Source organism: Gouania willdenowi, chromosome 8 (genome assembly GCF_900634775.1).
Source record: "Gouania willdenowi chromosome 8, fGouWil2.1, whole genome shotgun sequence".
In the NCBI taxonomy this organism is placed as follows: Eukaryota; Metazoa; Chordata; class Actinopteri; order Blenniiformes; family Gobiesocidae; genus Gouania; species Gouania willdenowi.
This window is the reverse complement of record NC_041051.1, coordinates 7,117,373-7,135,175: the sequence shown is the minus strand read 5'-3', so window position 1 is coordinate 7,135,175 and position 17,803 is coordinate 7,117,373. Positions and strand designations below refer to the sequence as shown.

Here is a 17,803-nt window from a genome sequence, read left to right as displayed (position 1 = left end):
AATAAACTTTTCAGATTTAGAATTCTATTTGTTTAATTTCAGACACAATTTGAACATACATGAATATATCTGCTAATTATAGACATCATACCACCATTAAGAGAGTTTAACACTACAATTTAAGAAATAGAAGAACATAAAAAGTAGAAAGAAATAATTTTTTTTTTTATTGGGGACCCATTGAATTTCCCAGAGACCCACTCAAATCACCACCTGTGGGTCCCGGGACTCACTACATTGAAAACCTATCAACATCACTGGAAAAGTTAATTTGTAGACAACCGTGTGCAGCCACGAGGTTGGTTATAATCTAGCATTAGTTTGTAGTGGGCTGCCATAAAGAAGTACGTCTTGCCACTGGTTCGGAGGCAGGAAAGTTGCAAGCATGGTTTTCTGGCCAGAGACAGCAGGGGGGGATGAAAGACCCCCCAATCACCCCCTAAACACTTGTATTACCATCACAGGGATTACGAGAAGGATTTATTAATGTGAAGAAGTTACTTAGTTCAGCTCTATCCCAGTGGTTCCCAAACTGGGGGGGGGGTGTTTGGGGGTACGGCACTACATGGGGCACTTGAGAGAGAAAGTGGAAAACTAACAAATGAAACCATTTAAAATATTAAATTGTGTAATATTTGTTTTTAGTGAAAAAATAATAATGACTGACTGGAAACGATAAAAACTATAGAAACAAGAAGACATAGTCATCGACATCCTCCGCCTGATTGGTTGTCCACTATGTATACATAAGAAAATATTATCACATCACAATATAAAATTACTAACTATCTTAAATGGTTTATAAGAAAAGCTGTCCCCTTTGAAGATACCTCGAACGGAGCGGATCAAGGGCAATAACTCCAGAAATAATATGTGCGTACTTCTCATTTTCGAACTCCATCAAGGTATTGATACCCTGAAACCACACCGCAAATTTGGTTATCCTGTCTTAAACAGTTTCTGAGAAAAGCTGTCCCCTTTGAACTCGGACAGACGGCTGGACGCACGGACAGATAGACGGACGAAGCTAAAAACCCATATCCCCCTTCCACACTTTGTGGCTAGGGATAATAAGTCTATTCAGGAGGCACTAAATACAGTTTTGTTCCACATATTTACAAAGTGAGATTATCTAAAATGTGTGTCATAACTCATTCTCTCATACATTCCATCATTGTGCTATTTAGTAGTATTTTCGTAGAATTCTGAGCAAAATGTTGTAGATGGACAAAACAGGGTACATGGATTCAGAACTTGGGCCAAAAAAGTTTGAGAACCACTGATCAAACATAACAAGAAACTCACGCATGCAAATTCCACAAGGAAAAAAAAACCTCGTGTCTAACCCGAAGCCTAAAAACCCAGAATTCTTGTTTTTTTTCTTCCTTGTCTGCACATGCTGTTGAAGGTCAACACTACATGTAGTGCAATGTACCCAGAACCCAGAATTCTTGCTGAAAGGCAGAAGTGCTAATCACTACTTGACTGTGGTGCTCAAGATCAAGACCACAGAGCCACAAGGGTTGTGTGTGTTTGCAGCAGTATTTCTCCGATGTCTTCTGTTGCCCTCTCCTCTGTTTTGTCTTTGATAGGTATTAAATAATGCTTCATTTTAAAAATATTGCCCCAAGCTTAATGGTGTGAGTTCATCTGAGCTAACTACTGCCTCACTAGGGCTGGGCGGTACTAACAAAAATTTATATCACGGTATTTTTCAAAATTGTAACGGTTTCACGGTATTTTTTTTAATTTTTTTCATGCATAATCAGGTGTTCACAATATTTTTATTGGTTGAGAGAGGAATTACTGCAGTAGATTGACTACGGATGGTCTATTTTACTGTCATGATGAGTGAATATTGTAGAATCATTCCACACTAGCAGTAATACAAGTTTGCAACAGCAGCCCAATGGCTCTTTGCTGTGCTCGCTTAGCATTAGCATCAGCTTGATTTCTAGATTTAAATGCTGCAGTGGTGTGGTGGTTTCTTATGGTGAATAAAGTTTTTTTTTTGTTTGCAGCTCCACCAGGACTTATTTCTACATTATAGGAATTACAAATTGCAATCCTCTGCTCTCTTTTTATGTTTTACTGCTGAACTGCCAACATGCTAAGCTAACAGTGCCTCTGTGTCTGTGTTGTTCTCCTGTAGCAGAGGCATGCGCACGCAGACACATGCTCACATGCAGCTTCAGAGCTTTCAATAGTGTCTTTCTTATTCATTTACACATATGATTTACACCACAACTAACACTAGAGCGCTACTGTTTACCTTTCTATTTAGAAGTGCAACATTGAAAAGGGTCCGGTGTCATGTACTGAGATTGTATATGCGCATATACAGTATTCACGTGCGCGCACATGCACTCTACCAAAAAATGTATTTTTGCTAAAAAAATTTATTCTTTTATGTTTTCAAAGTGAACGGACATGTGTTTTATTTGTTTATTGAATAATGTTAGGGTTAGAATCTCAGTACAGAGGTAAACTCATACTCTGACACCGGTGTCATGTACTGAGAGCGCATTGTACTGAGATTGTATATGCGCATACATGTGCACTACCGGAAAATGAAATTTTGCTAAAAAAGTAATTCATTTTTGATTTCTAAGTGAACGGCCACATGTTTTATTTGTTTATTGGATTATGTTAGGGTTAGGGGTTATAATCTCAGTACGGAGGTAAACTCAGTACGTGACACCGGTCTGAAATGTGGTGCAGCGTAGCGTTCCAAAAGGTGTGTAATCACATACACTGGTACGGCGGTATATTAAAAATTCATAACACGAAAATATATATCGGTATCCGGTATGAATCAGTGTCATGTACTGACTGCGCATCGTACTGAGATTGTAAATGCGCATATATGAGTTGTTTATTTTTGTTTTCAAAGTGAACGGACACATGTTTTTTGTTTATTGGATTATGTTAGGGCTTGGGTTATAGCTCAGTACGGAGGTAAACTCAGACACCAGCATACCGCCCAGCCCTATGCCTCACATACCGTGTGTCTCTGAATTGAGAACCACTGCTCTAGGGCTACACGTACCCCCATTTGAGAAACACTGCACTAAGCTACTGTGTGCCCCAGATGTTCATCAAGCGAATACATTTACTCACCACATGTAAGCTACAACCGAAAGATACAGGGACAAATGTTTCAACATGAAGACCCAAAAGTGTGATTGGACAACAATCGATGCTGGAACTATAAAACTAAGATCTTTTAATGTTTATAAGCATTATATATTAGGGATGTAACGATTAATTGTAAGGCAGTTAAAAATAGATTCATAGGTATCACGATTCACATCGATACTGTGAAAATTGAATCGCAGTACTTTTTTTAACCATCAGAGGGCGCTATCCAGAAGTGTTGATAGCGGGAACTTTCTTTCTGGCCGCCTTCTACTTTTAAACATATTCATAAATGATTCCTTACCCCTTTAGCACCAAAACATATCTGTAATACTACGTGAATATCTGTAAAAGTCACGTTTTTCTATTAGCTCTGTATGCTAGCATAGCATCTCTTCTTCACTGCAAGATATCTGCATGCTAACCGACCACTGGGTTAACGCCCTCTGCTGGTCCAAACAAATATCTGACCTAAATACAGTAAAATGACTGTTTTTTTTTTTTGTAAGTCCAATTGTTAAGGCACAAAATACATTTTCAGTTGCACTTTTAAAAAGAAAAGGAACTATTATGCAGTTTTGCATTGTTTACTATAGAACCAGAATTTAAATTAATAGGCTTCTTCTTTATTTAGCGACCGTGGCTCAGGTGGTAGAGGGTCGTCTTCTGATCGAGAGGTTAGGGGTTCGATCCCAGTACCTGACTATGTGTTGAAGTGTCCTTGGGCAAGACACTGAACCCTAAGTTGCTCCCAGTGGTTGACTAGCGCCTTGCATGGCAGTTCTGTCCCACTGGTGTGTGAATGTGAGAGTGATTGGGCGAATGAGCTGATATGTAAAGCGCTTTGAGACTGCTTCGGTGTGGGGATAAAGCGCTATATAAATCTAGTCCATTTACCATTTATTTGTATTATTCCTTTATTTATTTCATTCAAGATTTATTTTTAGTTAAATTGCATTGTTTTGAATAGTTTATCAAGGGATTCTTTTGACAATGAAAAATAAAAGGAAAACAGTATAGTTTTTTATAGTTTTTTTCCCCAAATAAATAAAGGAATATTTTTCAGTCATTTTTCTACAGTCCCACTTTGTAAAATAAATCATGAGAGAATCGTATCGTGAACCCAGTGTCGTGAATCGAATCGTATCGGGAGTTGAGTGAATCATTACATCCCTATATATATATATATATATATATATATATATATATATATATATGTTGGAACATTATACTAACTGAGGCTTTAAGTCTGATGATTTTATGAAATAGTTTTTCACATGCCTAAGAGAAGTTTGACTAGACGTTTTGTCTTCCTCCCCGGGACATTCTCTGCTCTGTGACGTAATCATTATCTATTCAGCATTCACAAGCAGAAAAAACATGCTCAGGTAGTACTACCATCATTAACAATGCAGCACGATAAGCAATTTCCCCCTGGGATTAAAAAAGGAATTCTGATAACCTTAAAGACAGGGTTAATATAGTCAGGAGGTATAAAGAAGCTGTATATGTAATAATGTTATTTTATAATATAATATTTGTAAAGTTTGGTCACAACATAATCAAGAAAATTACATTGAAAGCCAAGCGGGTCAACAATTTTTTGTGCCACTGTCTTCCAAACACTGTGTACTTGGTCGCACCCATTATACAAATAAACTGTTAACACTCCTGTGTGAAACGTTTCATTATTTAACTTTTCCAAACACCTGCCGTTGGCTTCACCACAGATCTGTTTGCAATGAACATCTTTTAGAATATTCAAAAACAGCTTTCTTGTTTGTTTTTGGGGATGTGACTGAAACTCAACTCAACTCAAGTGCCAATTTATGAAGCCCAGGAATCATCATTGTTAGCAGATGACACAGCAGAGACACAGATGACAGAAAAATGTACCTAATTCTCTGGAGACAGGAGAAACCGCAGCGTTCTCCCCAATCTTCGACACAGCGTCAAAATACAGCTTTCCAGCAAGAGTCATAGCTGGTGAAATGATGGAAGATCATTAAAATGTGTTACACAAATGCCGTAGCAGCTGCCTGTTTAATGTTATTAACATCAACAACAGGACATGGTTTTGCAAAAGTCTCAATTGCTGCCAGCGTTTAATGTTAAGACTTACCTGCTATTGATTTCTCATAGTTCTTGCCCAGGTTGACCAGGTTCCTCAGACTGGGATTGAATTGATCCATTACATTCTGTGGGAATGCAGACAAAAATGTAAATAAATACCATCAATAAAATAAATGAATGACTGGATTGTATGGAAATGTATTGCATTCACTTGAAAAAAAAAAAAAAAAATCTGGTTTTTCTTAATAGTTTATTTTTTTGGATTGGTTTTTTGGGATATTTTTTTCATGTTTTTTGGAATATTTATTTTTCCTTCTGTTTTTCGAAGAAATGTGTTTTTAGCGCAAATTTTCCCCCGTTTTCCTGACTATTTTTTTTCTAAGCTTAGAGGGCATTTGAAACAAATAATGCATTTATGTCTATACTGAGGGCAAACATGGCCAGCTTGTTTAATTTGGTAGAAATGTTGTTTCAACTTGGTTTAAGACACTGGAAAATTTAATGTTAATATAAAATGACGCCTTTGAAGTGGTCACTCAAGATATGATCAAGAGAACTGCTGAAAATAATGGATCCGCACAGTGTGCCGCTGCAACGCCGGAATCGCCTTCGGTGGCGTATGCACCAGAATCCAGGCTAGGGCTGCACAATTAATCAGATTTTAATCATGATCACGATTAAATGAACCTGATCATCGCCAATATTTACATTTAAAATGTGACCTTTAGTCAGTGGCAGCTTTGAGTCATTTGGTGGACTGATGAGAGCTGTAATTGTTTCCAATGAGTTTCATTTCGTGAAAGCACTCTGTAATAGTGTATTTATTCAGTTAACCCTTGGTACATTTTAAATTCTTGGGTTATTTTCTTTCTTTTTTTGATAAAATCTTTATTTAAGGCTTCATTTTGCACTGTTCATATATTGTTTTGTTTTTTTAAGTAGTGTAAAAGAAAAACTGATTTTTCCCTAACGTGATAAATAATTGTGATTATAATCGTGATGACAATAATCATCAAAATGATCATGATTATCATTGTGCAGCCCTAATCCAGGCCCAAACTTAATGTGGCATGTTGACTCTTATGGTAAATGGGCTTGATTTATATAGCACCATAGTCAAGCACTGGGAGCAACTTAGGGTCCAGTGTCTTGCCCAAGGACACTTCGACACATGGTCAGGTACTGGGATCAAACCTCCAACCTCTGGATCAGAAGGTGACCCTCTACCACCTGAGCCATGGCCACCCACATGATAACCTTAAACCGTACTGTTTAACTGACCCGGAATGGGTAAAGAGTTGAAGCGTGCACCAAGGAGTCGTCGCCATAGGATGGATGTTGTTACAGGATTTCCAAGTATCTTGGTAATTCAGAAAAAAATTGCACAAAAAACAGAAAAAATTACTTTGAGAAAGAGAAGAAACTAGCACACTAAGAGCGCAAACCTTTTCCAAGTACATTACCCATAAGCCACCGCGCAAAAAGGAACAGGCTAAGCCACAGCTCCTATTTTCCTATTTTTTGTAATCCAGAACATCACCAAACTTGAATCACCTGTTGTCACATTATCAACATTTCCTGAAACTTTCACCCAACCTTTCATGTTATCTTGCTAACAGACAAACAAAAAGACAGACAGATAAACGCAGGGTAAACATAACCTTCCGCTCTGCGTTTCGTGCTTGACAGAGGTAATTATAATGAAAAACAAAAAAGAAATTACTCCGAAAAAGAGAAAAAAAAAATTGCCTCCCCCCCACAAAAAAATTATTTGTTAAAACCTGATTTTTGTTTTTCCAAGTGAATGCCATACGCTTCTGTAGGATTGGACTGGTTATTAACCTGAGCTACAACCCATGTCCTTACTTCACCAGCATGACATCATGACATGCAGATACAATGACTGAGACGTAGCATCCTGACTGGAATGTAAGTTAACATGTCAACTGGAAAATTAAAGTGTAGAACTTTCCAATTTTTATATCAGTTCTCATTTCAACAACATATTTGGGGAAGCTTGTATTCCCTAATATTCAGAGTCTGAGGTGATAGCGTAGATGCCCTGAAGCACACTGTCTAACCTTACCACACCAAACACAGATAGCTGAATTATTAAACATGGAGTCCTTTTTCGTGCATTTCAACACAGTAAAGAGCTGAGCGGGCTAAAGCAGACCATTGGACGCAACGCAACAGCTTCCCAATGTCTAAGAACACGTGAATAAAGCTTTATTCTTCTCACAGATGGAGTGTTGGATTGATCTTTGTAGATTAGAATTTTAAGACCAATAGAGTCATTGTAATTACATGACAGATATTTAGGCACCAACTTATCCCAAGTACAAAACTGAAATTTTATTTTGAAACAGATGCAAAGCAGTACGAGTGGTTATTCAAACCAGTTTGCCAATTTTGTTTTGATTCCGATGATGGAAGTCCCGATGGGATTTTTACCATCAGTCAGCTGAGCTCAGCTGCTAAATTATTTGACTTGTCTTTTGAGTGACACCTCACAGCACCTTTAATATTGTATAGTGTAATTAAAATGTAAAAAAAAAAGGTGGACACTCCAGGTTTGTATTACAATTTAATAAAAATGTGGGGAAAAAATAATCGGTCTTTGGAAATTTAGGAATCAATTCACAATGGATAATAAAATTGACTTTATACTGCTATTTAAAGGTGCTGATGAACTATGACTATCATAAACTATAGCAACACTTTAATGAAAACAATACCATAGCAACGTTAGGGTTATGTTAATCTGAACCAGTGACGGAACATGAGATTATTGACCTTAAAAGTTCCTAATCTATGGGTTCAGTTTATGAACTACAGCTGATACCACTACCCTGCTATCATAGGACAATATTACCTACACTACTTGTAATATATATATTCATATCCACCCTTCATATTTATTTTTATTGTGCTGTTTCTGATTTGTTCTTGTATTTTTTTTCCACAACATCCATCAAGTCATATTCCTTTCCTTCTATATAGTTTTAAACTCTACTTGGTAATAAATCTATTTTTGATTCTGATACTAACAGAGAGAGCCTGGGAATTAAAAACACAAAACAAAACAAAACAATTAAATGCAAATAATTATTGGAAGTATCTGCTGCTAGAACACAATACGTATCTACATAGCGGCAGTCTATCGTACAAAAGATGATGTTGCTGGATCGAGTGGTCGAAGGCGCCGCATGACTCAAGGATTCTTCCTTCGACTACCATGGGTTTGAATCCCACTTTTGACATATATTTTGTTTCATTTTAACATATTTAACACGGCAAATTCCACCTTTAAAAATACATATTTCCTCTGTTAGGGTTAAAACTAAAAGGGTTAGCGGGGTAGCTAAAAATAAATGAGCTAAAATAAAACTGACGGAACTTTAAGTCACGTGGTGCACTATCACGTCACCTAAACTGGCCAATGAAGGGCGCTGCGTACTAATAGACTATTTTTCTATTGACACGCATTATGTACTGATAGCCACAGCCATATTTATTATTCCACAATCAGAATCAGAAGCACTTTAATTATCCCAGGGGCCAATTATTTGCGTTACAGAGGCTCAAGAAAGAAAGTAAAAAGTACATAATTAAGTAAAACTGTTAAATAAATAATAATTAAATACAAGTGCACACATAAGAGTAGAAAAAAAATATGAATGAATAAATTATGAATGTATATAATATAATAGTTATGATAATCCTTCTATGCATTTATAAATGCTCGTTTTGGTTTGTATTTTAATTTTCTCTTTAATTAAGTTTCAGCGGATATGATTATAGTTTTTTTTTTTTTTTTTTCTCTCTCTTCACAATAAATTTCGACTATATCAAAACAGAAGTAATAAAAATAAGACAAAACAATACAAGGACTAGTTTCTCAGCGGTTAAAACCCAGTAGGAAACATATTATCTCCCAGTAATAAAGGTGATTGGGACCAGTGTGTCTACCATGGTGGGACTGGTGGCACGTGTTTCTTTCCCACCGACACCCCCCGGTCCTCCTCCCGGTCCTCCTCCCGGTCCTTCCCCTGGTTCTGACCCACCTTGTAGGTGCTCTCTGTGAGCTTGTACACCTCCTCCGCGCTCCGTGACATGGTCCAGTTAGAGCCTCTGGAAGTAGTCCACCAAACAGATTTAGTCTTTAAATGTCACCGAAACTTCAAAAAGAGCGAAGCAGCCGACGCTAGGGAAGCATGTAAGTCCTCATAGTCGGAAGGAAACACCGGTAGAACAACTCGGAGGTGGGAAACAACGAGGAAAGAAACAAAAGTGTGTGAGAGAGAAGCAGCAGCAACGATCTCTCTCTCTCTCTCTCTCTCTCTCTCTCTCTCTCTCTCTCTCTCTCTCTCTCTCTCTCTCTCTCTCTCTCTCTCTCTCTCTCTCTCTCTCTCTCTCTCTCTCTCTCTCTCTCTCTCTCTCGGTTTATTGAAAATGATCATTTATGAATACATTTATAATCCGGCTTTGACTTTTACATTTATTTATTTCTTCAATATAAAAACCTTTCTAATCAGAAAAAACATATTTTGAACACTTTGTTTCTTCGATTGATTTTTTTTTTTTTTGAAGCAAGTTATTATTTAATTGATTTTTTAAAAATATTTTTTTATTGAATAACAAAGACACAAATCTACCTCCATAAATGTCAGTGTGCACTGAATACTTGAGAAATTCACATTTCCAGCAGCTCAACAAGGATATAGAGGCATTGCAAGGTTATAGAACATTATTAGTAATTCAATAATATATTTGCCAGGGTTGATTAGCCATCAAATGAAGTCGCGATTAGAGGAGTAGCCATTAGATTAACCAACACTGTATAATCCAAATTATCTGTTTCAAACTTTTATTTTGAAATTATTTATTGTATTCTAGGTTTTTCTGGTAAACTTGACACTTGTTGCATAAATCGATCTCAAAGTGGAGAATGGCGCTCCCTGGAGGTTGGTGGATCAAACATGCATTTTGCTCATTATTTGTTTATTAATTTTCTTTTTTAATTAGCGTTACTACTACAGCTAGGCCAGGAGTTGTCAAACTTTTTTGGGGGTGTATTCCCCACTTTGAATGAAGGTCAACTTTCAAGCCCCACCTGCGCCCATTGCCCCAAATTAATCCTGCCAAATGATGCATTTTCAAATGTATTTAACTAACAGGGAACAAATAACATCATATTTCACAATAAATCAAAAACGAAATTAAACTAATCACCTGAATAAAAAAGTAATTCAAAAGTACTGCAGTAAAAAATACAGGAAATGTTGAAACATTGTTTCCATTGTGCCAAAAAGTTTAAGTAAACAAAAAAAACCCCGAAAAATCAGTGGACTTGTGAAGTGACCTAACAAGGAAACAGATAAAAACATGTTTCATAAATAAATCCTAACTCAACCTAAAGTAAACTAATCACCTCCAGAAAAAACAAAAAAAAAAAACAAAAACAAATGTAAAAGTGCAGTTGTCAAAAATACTGAAAATAACCAAGCACTGTTTGTAATCTGTGACAAAAAGCTTAAGAAAACAAAAAAATAATTGTTTATTGTTTATTTACTTCAGTCTGAGTTTACCTCCATGCTGAGATTATAACCCTAACCCTAACATAATCCAATAAACAAATAAAACACGTGTCCGTTCACTTTGAAAACAAAAATAAACAAAAATGATTTTTTTTTTTTTTTTAGCAAAAAAAATGATTTTTCGGTAGTGCGCATGTGCATATACAATCTCAGTACGATGTGAACTCAGACCATGACACCAGTCCACATCTAATGCAGTCTAATAATTTGATGCTCTTAATTTCTGCTACATTTTTAGGCTGCTCATTAAAAATGTTCTTTTAAGTGTTAATTGACCTTTTTCAAAACCCCGCCCACAAACAGCCATTGTCCAATCAAATGTCCAACCTTAACCCTGTGTAAACAAGGTCCGACATGCTCAGAGCAGTAGAAGGAGAACCTCCACATGCTCAATGGTGAAGGGGTGTGCTCATGACTTGTGCTAGTGGTATACCAGGTAGGTATTGGAGCAGTTCTTAACGCAGCAGTGACTTCCAGGCATGGTCAAACAGTGCGGAATAGCAAGTACTTCCGCTACTACCGCGTTAAAAATACATGTAAACAATCTGTTTTGCCGCGGGACTTATGCCAACATGGCGGCGGGGAGGATCGGGGGGAGGGGCTCTAGGCCGTGACGACAACTCCTCATTCTCAATAGCTTAAAGCTGTAATGTCTTGATGTCCCGCCCTCAACAGAAGATCTACCAGAAGCCCCGCCTCTACTTTTCTGCAGGCGCATTGCGGAACATAACAAGGTTGCATGGGGTCTATGGGTCAGGTAAGAGCTATTGTGACACGCTGCCTTGTTTCTGTGCACAGTTCCGCACTCGGCAGTTGTTTCCTTTTGTATAGGGGTCTATAGCAGTGGTTCCCAACCTTTCTTGTCTTATGTACCCCTTGAGCCTTTTTGTCATACCATGAGTACCCCCTCACTCACACAAATTCATGATTCTTCAAAACAACTGAATATTCAACGCAAATAATTTTATTTCATCTTCATAAATTGAACATTTAATATTCAGGCATTATCTTCTAATTTAACTCAAATTAAACATTAAATTATGTTGCCTTCAAGGCAATAAAAATGATAAATATAAGAAATAATATTATAGTAAATGTATTATTAATACTAATATATAATGATTATATTGTTATTAAAGAAAAATAATCATTGAAATTAGAACAAAATTAGGAGAAATAAAAATAAGTAATATAAATAAATAAATACAAAACAAATAATCAACCTGCCTGTGTTATATATACGTTTTATGACATTTACCACAAAAGGATCTTCTTTGAATGTGTCCCCTTTAAACAGGCATTTACATTTTAAAAAGCAAGTCATAGCGCACATGTACCATTTTATTAACGGACTTATGAAACGACTGAGAATATTTTTTATTCTAAATAAATTCTTAATTTTTCCACGTACCCCATGCAATGTGCTCACGTACCCCTAGGGCAGGGGTCTGCAACCTGCGGCTCTGGAGCCCCATGTGGCTCCTTGACTCTTTGCAATGGCTCCCTATAGCTTTAAAAAATGAATGACATTGACACCAGATGAAATTGAGACAATAATTCGTCAATCTAAAAACAAATCACATTGTGCATTAACTCAGCCACCTTCCTACGTCAACTCCTGCAACATCTACAGACCATTAACTTTCCTCATTGCGCCTGTGGCTAACCTTGTTTTAAATCCCTGGTAACTAAACCAACTAAAAGACTATTCTGAAAGAAAATAAAGATTTTAATTGTGGGGGACAGATTCACTTGACTGCCAACGTGCCAGTTAAATATGCATGCTTGATATGTGGCAAGAAATGAGCAATTAGCATGTGTTGAAGTAATTTTTTGTAGCTCTTCAAATACATTGCCAAAAAAAAATCTTCTTTACATAACATTATTCGATTTAACTGTATAGAATTTTATACACTGTATAGTCTTCATTGAGAAGGTATTTTTTTTCGGCTCCGGAAGGACTTTAATCACGGTGAGATGAAGCACATTGGCTCCTTTCAGAATAAAGGTTGCAGACCGCTGCCCTAGGGGTACGCGTACCCCTGGTTGGGAAACACTGGTCTATAGGATGAAGGAGGCACTTATATACATTAATGTATATGAATGACCACCGGCAGTAGACCATAGTAAAATACTAGTGAGGTATTTTTTCGCATTTCAAAAGAATCATACATAAATATAGATTTCTCAGAAACTCCGGATATCAGCTTTAAGGAGGATACAAATAATATAATATAAGAAAACTTACCCAACAGTGCAGAAGCACGACTGGTCCACAAGAATGTGCTCATTGCATTTGAGGTAGAGATTATGGAGTTTTTACTCCTTTCGCCTTTGACTGGTATACTTTCGCTTTGATAGTTGTAATGTCCCCTTTGATGTTTATTTTAATATATTGAATATATCTCTCCACAGCATATTGTAACCCCTTTTGCTTGCATCTGGAGGATATCGCGCAGGTATTGCTCTAGAAAGAGTCACCAACACGCACCAGTAGACTTTTCCCAGCCATTACAGATGAGACCAACTCAGGAACTTGACGGACATTGCAAAAGTAAGTAAAGGGGGCGGGGCTTTTGCAAAAGGTCAAATATCTTTGTTGTTAATGAAGAAAAGGCTTTAAAATGATTGGCATGAAAATGAAAATTCCCTCCTGTTTGTCACGCCCCACCTGTCATGTCTCCATTCCCCACCAGGGGGCCATGTCACACACTTTGAGAAGCACTGAGCTCGTCCCTGCTAACTCAGGGCAGTACACAGTAATTTATTTATTTATGCATTTTCCTTAATTTATCTATAGGTATATCATTGAGAACTAATTCTCATTTGAGATAACGACCTGGTCAAGGGGCTAAATATATTAAACTAAAATAATTACGTAGAGATAAGATGATAAAATACATGAACACGGGAAATAAAGAACAAATAAATAAAATTAAAGTACCAAGACAACAAATAACATGGGTTAGAACAAAAATATAACTATAGACCAGTGTTTCCCAAACTTTTCACAGTCCCCTACCCCTTCAGACATTTAACCTGAAGCCATGTTTCCCCTACCGCTGCACACTTTTTTTTAACCTTGGGGTCTTGACCACATGAGGTGTCACCTGGAATTCAAATGGGGTCCCCTGACATGTCCAATAATTTATAATAATAAAAAAAATACAGATTAAAAATGTATTTTTAAAATGTTTTATTTATTGTTATTCAAATTATAACACCACACACAAATCAATCTTAAACAACTGTATTCTATACTTTAACTTTTTCAAATATAAATGTAGTTCAAATAAAAGACAGTATAAAAATATCTGAGTTGGCACATCTGTTCACTTTGTGCACTAATCCTGGAATCAACAATTATTAAAAGTTAATTCCAGAAAGAATGAAAAAAGTTTCTGGAGACACCAAAAATTAGTGATATTACAAAAATCGGGTCATGCTAATCTGTAACCATGTGCATGGAGGCTTCTGACTGCTGGCCATTTATATTCTAGGTTCCAAATTTTTTATTCATGTACCCCCTATTTGCGTACCCCACTTTAGAAACCTAGGCTCTAGGACATAGAACCAAGACCTGGATTTAAACCAAGGACCTTTTTTATTATTAATTTTTAAGTCTAATAATATTCAATTAGTGAAACACTTCTAATACCCAATGCTTTGAGTTTTCCTAACTTGACTTTCTCTCATACATGGTGGGTAATCAGTTCCTCATGTCAACAAAAACAAACCATCAACAATGATGCAGATGTTTCATGGTTTACCACTAGATGTCTCTCACTGTCAGGTTATTTTCTCTCACATAAGAGAAATATAGCTTATATTTAGATGCACTAATTCAGCATGCATAAGCAAAACTGCCATATATTTATAGAGCCCTGGATACCTTTGTTGCTATTAGTGCTTTAATAACTAGCGCTGGGTTGAAAATGCCCCTGTTGCACAAACTGCAGACATTCAGTGATGTTTGAATACTCAGCAAATCAAACACTGCAATGGCAAATATGTGTACAGATGGATTGTACAAATATGTCACAACATCCCCTTGTAAATGCCATTTGATGCTAAAAGTTCAGAGCTGTTCCCTGTAGCCACAGGGAGCTATAGTAGCAGCTGAATGTAGAAAGGATCCTGTACCCTCAGGCTATGATTACACGCTGCTTCAGACATCCAGAAACTGTTAAGATGCGCTCACATTGTAATTGGTCTCAGCAACCACCAGGTTAATGAATGATTGGTTTTCTTTTTCTCTTGCTGGCTATCAGTTATTTACTGCGTCATGACCATCCGGGCAAGTTCCCAGAGAGGACTATTACTGTAGGAAAGAATAATCAACATTGAATAAATCCATCTATCCACATTTCAGATTTTGAAATTTCCTCTAAATACAAAACATAATCGAAACAATCAAAAAACAACATCAGTTTCATAGTTTCAATAGCAGTGTTTGGAATAACGGCGTTTAAAATAACCGGCTTCTTACTCAGCTGTAGTGAGGAGGTGGGGTAAAAACAAGGTGAGCGATTATGATTGGCTAAGACGGCGTCATGTTCCATGGTAGCAAATCAGAGCTAGTGTTTTTACCCATGTGCCAACACATGCACACACACACACTACAGATTGGATGAAGCAGCAGAGATGGTGAGCGTGGAGCAGTCTGATGAAAAGTTGACATTTTTAAGGTGACGATACAAACACTACTTTAAATTAATTGCGGTCAAAAACAATAACGTGCATGTGAAGTGTACATTATATCCAGGAGTGAAGAGACTTTGTCGACAACCGTTGTAAGCAACTCACATTTAATGAAGCACCTCACGACACACGCATCTAAATAATCTGAATTCTTTGACATATAGCAACTTTTTTTTTTTTTAACAATAACGCAAATAGTTACTTTCCTTAGTTATGAGTTACTTTTATCAGTTACTAACTCAGTTACTTTTTGGAACAAGTAGTGAGTAACTCTAACTAATTACTTTTTTAAAGTAACGTTCCTAACACTGTTCAATAGTAATGTGCTTGCATTATGTAGGGCAGTGGTTCTCAAACTGGAAACCAAGGAACCGTAGGGTGGAGCTATCATCAGGCCTTGAATGTTAAACCCGCCATGACCCGTGCCTGTTTAAAGACGGCCCCAACCTGAGCAAACCCTAACCCTAACCCTAATGTAGCCTGAACAGGAATGCACTTGAAAATTCTTGGTCGAAATCGAAAACCGAAAATGAGATGAATGAAAACCAAGGCTGAAAACCGGAACACCGAAAGAAATGATTATGGAAATTATTAGTCTCATTGCATTTATGGTCCTGAATGTGTACTAACCTCACTAAAATTTAAACATTGCAATTGTATAGATTAATATTAATGTTTCAAAGAATAAATCAATTAAAAATATGACACTAACACTCCAACAGTGCACAATATAAAATAAAGGCAGTGGCTGTCTGTACGGTTGCCGTATCAATAAATCAACATTCTATCCGTACGCTCATTGGCCAGTTAAAGTCACGTGATAGGTCAGTCATTGGCCAGTTTCGGTCACATGACTAAAACTAAACTTAACCGTAAACCTATCCTTAACCCTAACCCTAACCATAAGAATTATTGCAATATAGGGTTATAACATAACCCTAACCCTAAGACGCTACGTACGTGTACTTCGGTAACCGTACCAATAGCACTGGGGGTTGTCCGTACGGGAACTGTATGAATAGATACTTTCTAAAATAAAATACAAAATAAAATGTTTAACTTAACCAACTCATTCAGTAATATTGTACAGGCCTATAACTGACTGGGCTTCTGAAACCAAGTCAAATTAAATATGTACCCTCATTAAAACACAAAGTGCATTGAAGTTCTTGAGGAAAATCAGCTTCTCTGCTTCATTTATTATCCAAGCATGTACTTGGACATGCACATACGCATCATTTCTTGTGCGCACTGCTTTAACCCCATCCAAGTGATGATCTTTATTATGCAGACTAAGTACAATCATTATGTAGTTCAGAGGATCTCTGTGAAATGTGCGCTGCCAGACTGATACCAGATACTGCTGCTGATGTGCAGCCATGCGTTAGGCTGCAGTGTGGTCTGTGTTGATGGAGGGCTGCACGTAACTACAGTGTTGATGTGACAGTCACATAAATCATACTTACGTGCCCCGTCTCAACGGTTGCTTCGAACAGCGATTCTCAACTGTTCGGGACCCAAAAGTAGGTCGCGGATCTGTACTGGGTGGGTCATGGAAAGCTGGTTAAAAAAAAAAAAAAAAGAAGTAATACTTAATGTCTCTCATGTTGGACTTTTATTTTGAAAGAAACTTTTTTTTTGACAGGTGTGCTGTGAAATGCATGTTACACAAAAAATATATAGATGTGTGTTTTCAACAGCTATTTTTGAACAATTAAATTTGGTTGAATTCTAAAAAAAAAATCGGTCTCGATTTAATGACCGTGGCAAAATGTGGATCCCAGTGTGAGACCAGTTGCGAACTCCTGAATTAGAAGATACTTTAGGGCTCAGATGTATTAAATACAGACACTCCGTGAGTCTGTGGACAAGTTGGCCCACTTCCAGATAAGTACGCTGACTGCGTCATCACAACATCTTGTTTCGGTGAGAAAAGTGCTTCGGCCAAAAACGGAAAATGCATTTTTAGGCCATTTTCGGCTGAAAATCTTCGATTCCCGGGAATTTTGTTGCATTATTAGCTTGATCCAATAACACAACACTATTCCTTTGCGAATCGTTCTCATGCTAATCGAAACGCATCATTTATAGAGGACTAGTACAGGCACTCTTTAAATTCATTTCAACCTCAAAGATCTTGAATATTTAAAATAATGGATTATTTTAATGGCATTTAGGGCTACAAATGGTAGTAAATTGTATTGGGATTATGAGGCTATCCTTGAATATATTTCTCCCCTGTAAGTGGTCCCTGGATCCAAAAAGCTTGAGGGCCTCTAATGTAGGGCTTA

The 17,803-nt window shown here is 37.0% G+C and overlaps 1 protein-coding gene across 1 annotated transcript in view; it reads right to left on the bottom strand.

Moving 5' to 3' along the window:
- The window catches only part of LOC114467978 (brain-specific angiogenesis inhibitor 1-associated protein 2-like protein 1), a 72,766-nt gene extending 63,244 nt beyond the window's left edge, over positions 1-9,522 (bottom strand). Inside the window, exons 1-3 of the mRNA XM_028454547.1 lie at positions 9,279-9,522; positions 5,261-5,336; positions 5,035-5,121 (exon numbers count right to left, since the gene is read on the bottom strand). Of these exons, the coding sequence (XP_028310348.1) occupies positions 5,035-5,121; positions 5,261-5,336; positions 9,279-9,329 (214 nt within the window). The 5' untranslated portion in view covers positions 9,330-9,522. The remainder of the gene's footprint in view (positions 1-5,034; positions 5,122-5,260; positions 5,337-9,278) is intronic.
- Positions 9,523-17,803: the final 8,281 nt, after the last annotated feature.